General features: G+C 35.3%; 1 protein-coding gene across 1 annotated transcript; it reads right to left on the reverse strand.

Moving 5' to 3' along the window:
- Window positions 1-6,923: 6,923 nt before the first annotated feature.
- LOC113392095 (lysophosphatidylserine lipase ABHD12-like) lies at window positions 6,924-14,778 on the reverse strand. The gene is made up of 10 exons (XM_064219277.1): window positions 14,695-14,778; window positions 12,771-12,892; window positions 12,496-12,609; window positions 12,025-12,153; window positions 10,858-10,950; window positions 10,097-10,231; window positions 9,393-9,541; window positions 8,328-8,495; window positions 7,601-7,716; window positions 6,924-7,016 (listed from the first exon to the last, which is right to left on the reverse strand). Exons 1-10 carry the CDS (start codon window positions 14,703-14,705, stop codon window positions 6,959-6,961), a joined length of 1,095 nt encoding a protein of 364 aa, XP_064075347.1. The 5' UTR covers window positions 14,706-14,778; the 3' UTR covers window positions 6,924-6,958.
- Window positions 14,779-15,334: the final 556 nt, after the last annotated feature.

Consider the following 15,334-nt stretch of genomic DNA (forward strand, 5'->3'; position numbering starts at 1 on the left):
CGATTGGCATGTAGATACCTATAACGATCAATATGTAAAAATGTAAAAAACTATATTATAAATAAATAATTATATGTAACAATTTGATATGTTTGGTAGATTTTGTTTATTTGTTTAACTTCATAGGATCATAGAATTGTTGTTTTTATGTATAACTATCTCACACTTATTTTCGCATGCGGTATTCACCTTAAAAGGTAATGCATTTAGCAATAAGAACTTTGTAACTTAGGATAATTATTACTTTAACAGTGTAATTACCACTGGTGAATCTTAATAAATAAATAAATATCAACTCCATATATCTACAGTACTATCCGCTATTCCTAGCCTTATTCGTAAGTAAGTAACGTAGGGTCCAATTCAGCATCAAAGGCCTTTGTACTATCCGTAAGTATAACGAATCGTTTCTTGAATATATTAGACACTAGTCGCACGCGGCTTTACTCGTTATAGGGATTGGTTTTTGTTTTTTTTTCATTTGGTGTCGGACGAGCATATGGGCAACCTGATGAGTGGTCACCACCGCCCATAGACAAAGGCGCTGTAAGAAATATTAACCATTCCTTACATCCCCTATGCGCCACCAACTAAGATGACCCTTGTGCCTGTGATTAGGTACACTAGCTCACTCACCCTTCTAATCGGAATACAACAATACAGAATACTGTTATTTGGCGGTAGAATATCTGATGAGTGGGTAGTACCTGTCCAGACGGTCTTGCACAAAGCCCTGCCACCAAGTTGCTAGGCATAAAAAGTAAGTTCTTCCTCGCAATTCAATCCTGCTTCATAACAAATTCATCAAATTCGGTTCAGTGGCCTTGAAAGATCAACAGACAGAGAGATATTTATATATATAATATTAGTATAGTTTAGATTAGATTAGAACCCACCGTAGATCACGAGTGTGAGATTTCAAATGTGATATGTGACATTGACCTTAATAATTCTAAAATTTAGGTATAGGAAACACGTATCAAAATGGCGCACCACTGTAAGTCAGTTGCTAACGTTTCACGAGTTAGATACGAAGTGAATTCTTACGGAATCGCACTACAGGTATATTAATAATAATAATAGTCTTTATTTGAAAAATATAAGCATTATAGTATTTACACCAAGTTGCTTATATCTACACTAATCACTTAACATTTTTTAAATATTCTTACTGATTTGACTAAAACATACTACTTACTAAGGACGAATGAAATAAAATTTAGTAAAAATAAAAATAAAATTTATAAAAAAAAGTCTACAAAATAACCTCAAATCTATTTAGGAACTACAAAATTAATCTTTAAAATTCTGAAATATATAGAATTGTTTGAATATATTATAAAAGGGATCTTAAAATGGGTATCATAAAAAAGGTATGATTTTTTACGCTTCCATATTCCCCACCTAAAAAATACTTAACTATTTTGTTGTTTAAATTGTCAAATGAAACGCATGTCAACACTTGTCACCTCATAAGTGTGTCAAGCAAGTTGATGATCAATAGCCATATATTCCAATAAACAGTAAATAACTTAAACTTACATACTCCATGCGATTTGCGAATAGCTCAGCTATTGGATGCAATACAAACATTTCTTGATTAAAAGAGCCCAGATGGCCTAGTGGTTAGAACGTGTGAATCTTAACCGATGATTTCGGGTTCAAACCCAGGCAGGCACCACTGAAATTTAATGTGCTTAATTTGTGTTTATAATTCATCTCGTGCTCGGCGGTGAAGGAAAACATCGTGAGGAAACCTGTATGTGTCTAATTAGTTATCGTTTTTATGGACAATTTTGGGATTTCGACTTTTATTTTTTCCTACACAAATATGATCAGTATTCGACACTGAGTACACCAATTTTTATTTGTACTATTAAAAATTAGTGGTAAATTAGGTACTTTAAAATTGATACCGTTTTGTGAAAACGTCTGTATTTGTCTTAGCGGTTTATGAGTTGGTCCCATTACAAGCCGTAATTCTATTTCCGCGTGCTGACAAAGGCTGCGGTGTGATACCTATATTCAGAAAAAAACTTGGTTACTAAAACATTTTATTTTTACAGGTAAGGTAACTGACACGAAACATGGCTACAGCAAAGAAAACATTTCGACAATATAGAGTCGATTATTTGTTCCATCAGAGGCAGACAAACAATTGCCCATGACATGACTCTATGAAACCATCAAAGCACGAAGATCATCTAAAAAGGTGTCATACTGATAAAATAGGTAAAGATTTAAAATATTTTCAAACATTGAAGGAAAAATATGAAAAGAGATCCACCATGCACAGTATGTTCGTTTCAACATCTCAAAGTAACGATGATGGCTTGCGGGCATCTTACAATATCTCATTACTTATAGCAAAATCTGGAAAACCGCACACTATAGGAGAAAAATTAATTTTACCCGCTGTTGAAGAGGTTTTAAAAACTGTTTTGCACAAATCTCCATTTGACGTACTAAAAAGAATTCCATTAAATAACAATACTGTACAAAGACGCATTGATGAAATGAGCTCTGATATCGAAAGTTTTTTGTGCAATCATCTGCAAAAAACGCATTTTTCTATACAACTGGACGAGTGAACGTTACCCGGTAATGAAGCATTATTATTGGCATATGTCCGATTTATTATGGAGTAAAAATCGATTTCACTTACAAACAATGGCAACAGACGGAGCTCCTGCAATGGTCGGGCGATATCGTGGGTTTATAAGTCATCTCAAAAGAATTATACCAGGACTTACAGCTATTCATTGCGTAATCCACCGACAACATCTTGTGGCAAAACATTTAAGTGACAGGTTGCACCAATCTCTTCATTTTGTAATAAAAGCTGTCAACAAAATCAGAAGCAATGCATTGAATACGCGTTTATTTGCTCAATTGTGCGACGAAAATGATGAAGACTTCCAACGACTGCTCTTACATACTGAAGTACGCTGGTTGTCGAAAGGTGCATGCTTAACGAGATCCAGATTTAAAAGAAAACTTGATCAAATTCAAAGCAGACAATGCGTATTTAACAGATTTGTTTAAAAAAATAATAATATTAACTTGCAGTTACAAGGTGACAGTGTGAATTTAATAAAAACAAAGGGGATAATTTCGGCTTTTCTTGGGAAATTGAAATTTATGAAGCAAAACATTAGTCGGCGCGAATTCTCTCAATTTACAAAGTTGTCGCAGGTAGAATGTATCGTTGAGGATATCCATACCTACAGTCAACATTTAAGTGCCTACATGATGACTTCAAAACCAGGTTTGAAGATATGCTGACGATGGATATACAACCATGGATCATAAATCCATTTGATGAAACGGAAGTGGCCAATATTGTATTACAAGAGGAGCTGCTCGAGCTAAGCACCAATGAGGAGCTGAAGGTGAAATTTAGAAAAGGCTACCAAACATTTTGGCTGCAAGCAGAAATACCCGAAAAATATCCTGGACTGTGGGAAATCGCAAGGAAATTTTTAATAGCTTTTCCCTCGTCATACCTTGTCGAAAGGAGTTTTAGTGCCGTTACAAACCTCTTAACAAAAAAAAGGAGCAAATTAAACATCACAGAGCTGCAGAGCACAGATTTGCGGTTATTGCTCACAAAAATAAAGCCAAACATTGATCGTTTGCTGACACTCCATCAAATACATCCTTCCCATTAATTAAAATTATGACCTGAACCTATATTACCTTATTAATTTTTTCTTGTAATTCTATTGTTTTAATAAATAAAGTGTTATAAAATGTACCATTTTTCGTTTTTCAGCAGGGGGTCCACCGAAACCAGTAAAATTTTGAAAGTGGTCCACGAAAATAAATTTGGGAACTACTGATTTAAATAATCAAGTCAGTTAGCCAGCCTTCGTGGCCAGTATCTTTTTCCGCTCTCAAAATTATTTTTTTGATAATTCGTAACAATTTAGTAAAATTTCATCAAGAATCCTTTTTAATTTTCTGCACATCTACGACTGAAGCTCTTCAAAATGAGAGCATAACCGATTTTTTACGTGCAGATATTGCTCTATAATCACTGGGACAAAAACCGGCTGACGCTATTAATTATTAATAATAATTAAAGTAACATGACTTAAATTAAAAACGGAGCGACGTTTCGCACTACCGGGAATTGAATTAGCTTTTGATTTTGTATTTGCTTTTGTTGCTTCACTTTAATATTTCGTGCGCTCCACCTTCTCTTATCTTTACAACCGAGGCTGGTTCGTAAATATACAATGAAGTACAAATTCAAAATATTTTTATAATTAATATTAACAGCCAGGATTAAGTTATAACAAGATAAGTATTATAACCTTATCCATAACGAAATTACATTTAATATGCATTATCTAAGTTTTTAATTATATATTCTAAGCCTCGAAGGAATTCTAATCCAACCGGAAGGTGCTGAAGGGACTTAACATCTTTAACGGGTGGCCACACTCGACTCCATCAATATTATTAAGATGAGATGAACATTTTAAACGTTAGTAAAATTTAATAATATCTAAAATAAAAATTGTTAAATTTAAGAATTTCTATTTAATTAATTTTTTTAGGTCTTTGAAAATTACTACGAAAAAAACAAATCACGGTACTATATGTAGCGTTTCTGATGCAAATACGTTTCATTTCTATCTCGTTTACCAACTATTCACGTACTGGTAAGTACAAACAGTATATTACGATATATTTTAGGTTTATTTTTTAATTTGTAACTGTCACTCAAATGGCGCGAAAAAAAACGCTCTTAGAATGTTTTTTAAATCTATATTTTTTTTCAATCTGTGGTTTCCTATATTTTGTATAGAATTAATAATATCTACCTAAATATAAAAATACGCGATTATACCTACATAATATGTTTCACACATAAAAATATTGTTTATGCCATGGTTCAACCGTACATCACTTATCCGTCATTTTCACCGCGGGGTTGCCAGTAATGAATTTGGTAACGTTAAAAACTAAACATTTGGTGAGATTGCGTTTTGAAATGAGTACTATGAAATTTCACGCTTGCGTGCGAGGGGTTAGAATATAAGCTTTAATAGTTCCTTTGAACAAGTTAGAGATGGCATATGTACCTATTTAATAATATTGAAAAAAAAAATCTTTTATATTTTAAAAAGACAATAAATATTAATTTTGTAAGAATTAAAAATAAAATTAATATTGATGGATTGCGTACATTAATTTATTAGGTTTGCGAGAGATTTTTACATTGGTCATTCTTACATACATATACAATTATAATATATCCACAGATTATGTAAAATCTTTTAAAAGTATTACATGCTAATTAAGACATTAATTACTATTGCTCGTTATTGCAGCAAATATGAAAGAAAAAAAAACCTACGTGTTATATTAATCCATACTCTGATTGCCGATTGATTGATTGATTGATTGATTGATAAATGTTGACACTTGACAGGAGTTTCATTATATAGACTTGGTCAGTGTAATCAAAATACCATTTCTACGAGGCCTTTTTCTCTATGATAGATTTATTCAGTGTTAGAGGACCGGCTTATATTGCAAGGTCGCAGGATCAAATATGAGGCAATTTTATCTGTATTTTGAAGTACCTATTTAGTAAAAGGGGGTGAAGATATTTATTTGCGAAAAACACATTAGAATTCATTTTTCTTATTGATTGCCAAAGTAACTACTGGTTTGATGAAGAAAATAACCTGGTGGTCCATTCAACTAACAAATTGTTGTTTATCAGTCGAATCGTAATAATGGTTGCTGTTTAGCTGTTTTCTTATGCAACTAACACAACGATCCAGGTGCGGTTCGATTTAGTTATCTGAATAGCATTGGGAAAATGTCGTTATCGATATGAATTAGTAGAGTTTGTCACCCTTTACGATACAACAGGTTCCGTAAGAATTAACTTTGAGAAATATTGACAACTATCTTACAGTGATACGCCATCTTGATAAATGTATCCTACTTATATATTTTATTATTATAATAGTAAATATCACTTATCACATTGACATTTCACGCTCGTGTTCTGTGAGATGGGTGAGGTGAGATTCGAGTTTCTTGTTAAAGAATAGACTTACATCGATATTTTTTTTGTGACGAATAGCTTAAGTTGGGTTGTAATAAATCAGCAACGTATTGTTACAAATTAGTAGAATTTTGAACGATTCAAGAGAAGTCAGTTGGATTTGTTTTTCCGTAAAATTTTATAATTGTTTCAATATTACATAATATGTTTTAATTATATTGATTGATTATTATTATAATTAAAAAAATATTAATACAATTATTTTAATTCGAATGGTTTTTTCTACATCCGTTTTTGATGAAACTAATTTGTATTTTAAAATTGATCAAAGCCGGATGTTACTACAGCGGGAGGAGGGGCTTTGGTACTATGAGTGAGCATATTGATTGGCATTCTTCGATCAGAGAACTATTTTTGTATTAATTTAGGTGGCAAACACTTCAGAGTGAATGAATCAGATTCTGAGTAAAGATTTTGTTTTATTCCAACATGTAATAGACGGATATATCCATTCGAACATGCTTTAATTTAATGTTACTTATTTTTCTTAATTAATAATTCTATCATTAACAGCCTGTAAATTTCCCACTGCTGGGTTATGGCCTCCTCTCCCTTTGAGGAGAAGGTTTGGAGCATATTCCACCGCGCTGCTCCATGCGGGTTGGTAGAATACGCATATGGCAGAATTTCGTTGAAATTAGACACATGCAGGTTTCCTCACGATGTTTTCCTTCACCGCCGAGCACGAGATGAATTATAAACACAAATTAAGCACATGAAAATTCAGTGGTGCTTGCCTGGGTTTGAACCCGAAATCGTCGGTTAAGATTCACGCGTAGCACAATAATTCTATAGCATTTTATATTTAATTGCAAAAACAAATAAAATAAAATTTTATTTGAAACTAATATCAATGTATTTTATAATTTACATTGCGTTATTGTTTTCAACAGCTTCTCTACTCTTGATCGTGTTCATGAATTTTCTGAAACAAGTTTAATAAATGGGTTAATGTTCTCGTATTTACTTTATAATATCAAAATCAAATCAAATAAAATCCGTTTCTATAACAACAACAAAATTCCACAGATATTTTTAACTTTGCCGATTCATACATTTAAATTAATTTGTAAAAAACACATTAATAAAAAAAAACATATTGTTCAATACAAGATTATATAGATGATAAAAAAGCGTGGAGCTAATACTTGTTGACTTCCAGGCAGGATATATACATATATATGATTGTATTTCACTAACATAACTTTGTATTTTAAATGATGAAAAAGAGTAACTACTGAGTTTTTTGCCGGTTATTTTCGGTGGCATCTACATTCCGAACCGGTGAACATCACTTAAAATAGTTTTTAAAATGACGATTCAAATGTGCTTGTAAAAGCCTCCTTGAATAAAGTACATTTTGATTGGATTTGAATACAAATTACCAAAGAAACATTCCTATTTAGATAGTTTTAGTTGAGACTAAGCTGTAAGTACCTCTCCCTGTCATTTCAAATATGGGCAGTAGTGGTGGACTTTCAATTTTTTTATAAAAAAAAATAAACTCACGTAATAACTTGAGGCAAGCCTGGCGCTTCACAAATATCATTGTGCCCCTTGTCAAACACATGAAATTCAAGTGGAGCTCCGTTTTCACCCCGCGATCTCTTCAAACATTCATATAGCTGCAAATACGATGCATTGATAATGATGGCCTCCTGGCCGTTTACGATCTCGACGTCCACTTTCATGAGGGACTAACCGTCTGGATACATTTTAGAACAAACCAGCGCACTCTTTATTCCCTCACTCTGGAACGGAACTACGAATCAAGTTGGAATAATGGCGCCGGGCGTATAAACTCTGTGGTTATTTCCAACTTTAGACTTCGGGTTGCTGAGAAATTTTCAATAAAATCATACTCGTTTTTGTGGTTTGTAAACAGGATATTGGAGTCTGCGGCTTTATTAACCACAGAAGTGACTAGCGTGGCCGATAAAGGAATACATTATTGGTAGGCCTTTGAACAAACACTTCTGGGTCATTTGGTGCCTCACACAGAATCGCTATTCTACCAATAATAAATACTGCAACATTAAAACTTATGATGGAATATTTTCGCATTACTGTATTCCAGTTTGAATAGTGTGCCAGTGTCATTTTAAGAAAAATGAATAATACACCATAATAGTTGATGGATTGCTTCTATTTCTCTGTCCCAGTGGGCAATGCTGTCCACTTATCTTCAGGGCCCGATTTGCATATATATCTTAAAAAGTATTATAGAAAAACCAACCTTAACGGCTAGATCGTAAGGTACTATTTTATCTCCCTTCGAATGCAGAATCAGTACGGGTAGTCTGGTCACGGTGCTGAGATACTGGTCCGTCGTGAAGTTGTACTCTGATGACGAGCTGAACGGCTTCAAGAAGGAATCCTTGTAATATGGTAACCAGGATACTAGCTGGAGGGGAATAGAAGGAAATTGCCTCATATGATGTCTTACACATAATTTATAGCAAAAATATAAAGTACTTTTTATTTATTTTATGTAAAGATGGTCGACAAACTGGCAGTGCCCATAGACAATAAATATATTAATCATTCCTTACATCGCGAATGCGACACTAACCTAGGAAGCCAAATGTTATGACCTTTGTGTTTGTAAAGGCTCAATCATCCTTCAAACCGTAACACAACCGTATTGTTGGTATTGTTGCTTGGTGGTAGAGTAGATGAGTAGATAGTACCTGCTTACTCAGACGGGCTAGCCCAAACTTACTACCAAGTGATCTACTACCCAAGTAACCAAATGATGTGATATTCTCGCCCCAAGTCCCTTAGTGAAGTTGTTTAGATCATCTAAAAGATAGTAATGTTTCTTTAAATTTAGATAGGACTAAAAGGTTTTAAAACTACGCGCAATAATAAGAGATTATTTGCGGTGAAGGAAAAAATCTTTAAGAATATTTACAACTGTTTGATATCATTTTGCCACATGTGTAGCGACCAGCGCGTGCTAGAGCATCGTGTTATACCCAAATATTGCAAATATTACTCAAACCGGCAGCACTCGCCTATAACGTAAAAACCTAAATTTCGATTTTGAGCATTACGTTACAGTGATAGACGAGTACTCGCCTGCAGTCGAGCCAGTGGTATTTCCACTGTAATGCTCTGAACTGGAATGAGACAGGTGAATGTTCTCATTGAGGGACCGACCTAAAGCTATCCTAGTTACTATGATACAAACGATAAAAATTATCTCCATGACAATCATATTAATTAGTACGCAGCGAGCCTTTTGGTAGACTAGAGTATGGAGAGACAAGATCATACTTTAAGAAAAATATGTAGTTACTTTTGAAAATGGATGCCTTTCGATTTCGTTAACGAGGTTGTTAAATGGTGCTTCCAGTACCAGTGCCTTGGGAAGAGGAAGACAGGCCGAGCCGCGGTTAGAACAAAGTTCGTCTAGATTTGAAACTAGATTCGCTGCGATCGCTGTACCTGGAACAAAACATCGTAGCAAAGTTCTTAAATAAATTGATAACAACAATGAAATCGCATCAATTCAAATCGTTAATTGTCTTAATCTTCTTGTGGTTGATATATTTCGAAATGAGCAGGGCCTGATCTACCATATGGCTTTCTGGGCTTCAGCTCAGGGCCCCGTGTATTCAAGTATTCAATACATAACTTTATTAAATTAAGCCCTGCGAGTCCTGCTATTAATCAAACCCATTCAGATATTTCTTAGGTGGGTCCCTAAGTAGTGTTAGCCCAGGGCCCCCTAAACTTACGGTCCGGCCCTGGAAATGAGTTTACGTCGCTGTAATTTCGAATTTCGTAATGTTCAATATATGTAAGTCGGTGTGTCAATTAAAATTATTCATAGTCATGTAAGTGGGCGGATAGAACCCACGGTGTGGTGCATTTAGAAAAAAAGTTAGTACTCAAAAGTATAGGTGTAGATGACCTTTTTTAATCTATTGCCCCCTGTCTTACAGGGCCCTCGTGTACCATACCGAACTTATCCTTATAATACTGTGTATATATTCTTACCCAGAGAGTGTCCCCACAAAATAACAGTGGCCTTGTCGTTTCCTTGTAAGCACTCCATCAACCAGGAGTATACTTGAAGAGCATCCTCGACCACGCCCTTCTCTGTTGGACGTACGCTGCTGGAGTCTCCATAACCTGAACAGATAATGAGCATTTGCCTTTGAGCAAAATTTAATAAAACAAAATGCAATTAAGGTCTTCTGTTAAAATCTGTTAAAACGAGTAAAGACGTTCTATATCTGTGCGAAAAAAAATGCTTTATTTTTTTTTGCCTATGAGTAGATCCACGTAGTGGTAGAGCTTTGTGCAAACCATCTGATTACACTCATCAGATATTCTACCGCCAAACAGTACTTAATACTGCTATGTTTCGGTTTAAAGGATGAAGGCAGTGCAACTACAGGCACAAGGGACATAACCACTCAGTTTTCAAGGTTATTGACGCAGCACTAATGTCTAAGGGTTGTGGTAACTACGAAACATCAGGTGGTAGGTACATTAGCCTGCCCGCCCACCTATATCATAAGAAAGTAAGTGAATTTATCAACCAATAATGTTACAAATATACGATTATAATTTTCACGAGAGTAATGACATGTATATAAAGGAGTATTATATATATATATATATATTTATATATATACATGTATACAAAAGAGTGACACTCTAGTCTAAGTCAAAAACAAAAAAGTGTTGCACTCAAAGTTCCATTCGATTTTCCTTTGCCTGGTCGAGACGTGTCTCTGCAAATGTTTTCTTACCTCTGTAGTCAAACGTTATGACGTGGAAATTCATCGACTGAAACACTTTGTAGAGAGTCAAGCGATGCGGTGACGCTCTGTGGTTTGAATTACCTGTAAGAATAATCAGAGGATCGGAATTGCGATTCAACAAGGAAATGCTAGCATTCTTGCCACCATTCCACGCGGTCATGATTTACAGCAACTATTTTTTAATTCTTTGTATATAGTATATAGTTTGACGACCTCCGTGGTCGAGTAATGTGTACACCGGTTTTCATGGGTACGCCACTCCGAGGTCCCGGGTTCGATTCCCGGCCGAGTCGATGCAGATAAAGTTCATTAGTTTTCCAATTATCTTGGGTCTGGATGTTTGTGGTACCGTCGTTACTTCTGATTTTCCATAACACAAGTGCTTTAGCTACTTACATTTGGATCAGAGTAATGTATGTGATGTCGTCCAATATTTAATATTAATTTATTTATAAGATATTATAAGTTAAGGACTTAATGTTAATAATTCTTCAGAGTTTAAGGGAAGGACATGGGATTAACAGATTAAATAATAATCTCAGCTTGTATCATATAAGGCCGCCGAAGTTGAGGTCCCAGGTTGCAAGCCCAGTGACGGACCAATAGCAAGTTATTGTGTTTCGGGAGTCTGGAAGTCGTGCTTCGCAATACACGTAAAGCCGTTACGTATTCTCGTCTCATAAGATTTAAGAATGAGACAACTGATTACATTTATGTTCGTGAACACATTTTTGCACTAGGATAATAATTCACCATCCTATAATATGGAGGTTAAGAAGTGGTAAAACGCATTTCACCTCCCTCCCCCCACTTCACACACTATGTGGGTCTCACCGGTGCCCACGACGCCTAGTAGGTACACCGGAATACCCACTAAAAAACCAGCGGTACTCTCTCCATCTCTTCGCCGGGCGCCACGGGATCGCTTTCGCGTGACGACACGTCGTTGAACTTGCTCGATTATGAGTTACCAAAAAATATGCCACGCGAAATCCTCAAACCGCCTGTGCCCTGTATTTGCGGAGAAAAAGTGTAACAGGTCCGTTCAGTACGACATCTTGTCCCGCAATAGTCTATCAGGCGAAATCACGATTTGCCCTTATCGGTAACGTAAGAAAATCTTTAAGAGATACTAATGTTTTTCTTAACACTTACCATGACAATACAGAACAATAGTATTATGCGATTTCTTTAGCTCATTTTGAAGTCTTTGTTCGAGTGTCAAGCAATCGTGTATCACAAATAACTCTCGAAATAGCGAACAAGGTATTATGTGCCAAACACCTGAAGATGAAGTAAAAGTCAGTTTAGACATATCCCAGTGGTTAAGTGAGTCTTATGATACCGAATTCAGACACGGGCGAGTACTAGTGAAATTGCATGTGCTTAATTTGAGCTTATAATTAATCTCGTTCTCGGCGGTCAAGGAGAACATCGTGAGGAAACCTACATGCTACGAATGCAGATCTATCACGTGCAATTCATATTAGAGTAGCACGATGGAGTAATCTTTTCCTCAAAAAGATCTTTGCCCAGCCATTAATTTACACTGAATGTTATTTATTATTCGGTGGTACATATGTAAGTTAAGGTAAGTTTGCTCTATAAAAGTTAAAGAATCTTTACCTAATTTGATTGGACCATCATCAACAGTCGACTGAAATTGTATTTTACAATTTCTACCTCCCAAAACATTACAACTGGAAGGACTTTCAAAGTCAAGATTTTTTGGATAGTTTACTGAAAAATAATATACATGTATAAAAAATAAATAAATGCGCCTGTATTTTTATTATAGCAATATCTTCAATTTTATTGCTATTTTATTTAAGCAGGTGTTATGAAATAAATTAAATATTGAAAGTATTACAAATTACGTATTACATTTCTTATCTACTTACTGCAGTTTGAGAAAACTATTTTTCGTTGTACGGACTTGCTGTATTTAAACACCAGTGGTATTACTGCAACTTGTAAGACTAGCACACTAGCTGTTAAAGATGCTCCTGTTAGTAGTAGCGCCCTAAAATATACACATCAATACCGTCTAGGGATATTTTGTATAAGGTTCTTAAACTCAAAAAATCCTGGGCCGTTTTAAAATCTTTTAATGAAAGACTACTTTGTAAACCTTTTTGGACGATTCTAAATTTGAATTTGAAAAAAATTTATAAAAACAAAATATTTACGCGGCATAATGGTAGCGAAGTCCGAAAGATTCGTTTACCTACAGTTATATTGAGATATTTTTTTGCGTCAAATTTAAATTTTATAACAAGTTATCGATCATCATGCAGCGGCGCCATTTAGCGAGAGAAGAAATACTAAGGGCAGTAGGCATGCTCCAAGCTGGGGCTACTCAGCGGAGTATTGCTGAGGAGATTAGAATAAGACAACACGTTACATCTAGGTTATGGTCACGCTACCGTGCTACTGGCGAAGTGGCTGAAAGACATCCAGGTGGGAAGTGCATAACCACTCAACGACAAGACCGATATTTGCAAGTTGCCGCGAAAAGAGAGCCAAATGTTACGGCATTGCAGTTGGTTCAGAGGCTCCAGTCAGAGGACCAGTTGCTTTTGAGTGACCAAACTGTAAGGACAAGGCTGCATGAAGCTAACCTTCATGCTTGCAGACCGCTTCGCTCCCCAGCACTACGCCGAGGAAATCGTAGGCGACGACTAGAGTGGGCTCGTGTACATTTGCTCTGGGAAGATAACCAGAGGTCTGTAGTGCTGTTTACCGATGAGTCCCGGTTCGGTTTCTATCCCAATACACGTAGAGTACGCGTTTGGCGAGTCCCTGGTCGTGATAGCCGTCTGTAACATCTTCAGGAAGTACATTCATACCACGGCGGGAATTCGTTTTGGTGGAAGAACAGACCTCGTTTAGATCAAAAACACCATGACGGAAAAATACCATAACGAGGTGCTAATGCCGATAATTTACCCCCATAGACTACAAATGGGCCAAGAATTCACGCTCATGCAAGATGAGCACACAGCGAGAGTGGTGACGAGATGGTTTCAGGAAAAAGACGTATCGGTCTTAGGCTGGCCCACTCAATCAATTCTGAAGTATAGTCAGATAAATGGGCTTTATAAAAATATAAACATGTTGCATGTTATCTTTAATAAATATTGAAATAATTGAGTAAATACAAAATATCCCTAGACAGTGTTGATGTGTGTATGCATATGTAATCATTTCTTACTTAAGAATACATCATTTTTATTTAAATGTGGAACTACCATCGACTTGAAATGAACAGTCTACCAAAAATAACCAGGGTGGCTATTCTACTAAGAAGTTTTCACTTTATCGCAATCACATTTAACGAACTCGTAGCCGTTCAGTCGTTTTCCTATTCTACTAACACAACCATTCAGCTGCGGTTCTGTCGGAAATGCATCGAAATTTATAAATAACCGGGATCGTATGGTAATCGGTATAAATTAATAAAAATGATCCTCAGCATTAAACTCAGTAGTTACTTTTCACGAATCAAATTATATGATATAAAAATTGTTCACAATAAACATAAATTGCGTGAAAAACAATGAATACTAATTGCATGCTTTTTTGTCAAATTTACGTATCATTGAAGCAGAGACCATGTGGATAGTAAAGATGACAGGTTTAAGTCTGAGGAAGTACTACTAAATTTTCTGTGCCTTTATGATTCATCTCGATGAAGGATATGATCATGAAGACATCTGCGTGTGAAATTGATTCCACTACATGAATGCCACAACTTGATAAAATATGTAATTATATAATATATAATTATGTCTGATATACATTTTTATTATTAATTATACTTACGCGATAACCATTTTTACAACTTTTTTTCTATTTATTTTTATTTTATTTCACATGTTTTTGTCTACATTTATGTTTTATATTTTGTCATATTAGTAAATATATAAGGATAGTTGATAGGTGCTTATAATTGACATATTATTTTTATAGTTAGACAACAAAGAGAATTTAAGGTATTTAATACGTCTCAAGAATTACTTTAGAACATATTATCAATGCTGTGAATTCGTTGCAAAATAATGTATTTTTATTTACTAGTCAGTCGCTCTGTGTTCCGTTCCGTGCACTTTAAGTGTTCCGAAAGTATATAAATTTGGTTGCCTTTTAAAATTTTTTTTTGTACCCTATTTCCAAATTGTATAATTATTAAGATATAGGGGGCAAACGAGCAGGAGGCTCATCTGATGAAAAGTGATTAACACTGCCCATGAACATCTGCAACACCGGGGGGCATGCAGGTGCGTTTTTTGAAATGAGTACGCTTTTTCTTGAAGGTTCCTAAATCGTATCGGTTCGGAAAAACCGCCGGAGAAAGCTGGTTCCACAAAGCGCTGCAGGTAAAACTTGGAATTTTGACGCGATATCAAATTCAGTTGCCGGGATTAATCCAAACAATTCCCGTGAAAAATGCTCTTGCAGATGC

This window comes from Vanessa tameamea, chromosome 27 (assembly GCF_037043105.1).
Source record: "Vanessa tameamea isolate UH-Manoa-2023 chromosome 27, ilVanTame1 primary haplotype, whole genome shotgun sequence".
Classification (NCBI taxonomy): Eukaryota; Metazoa; Arthropoda; class Insecta; order Lepidoptera; family Nymphalidae; genus Vanessa; species Vanessa tameamea.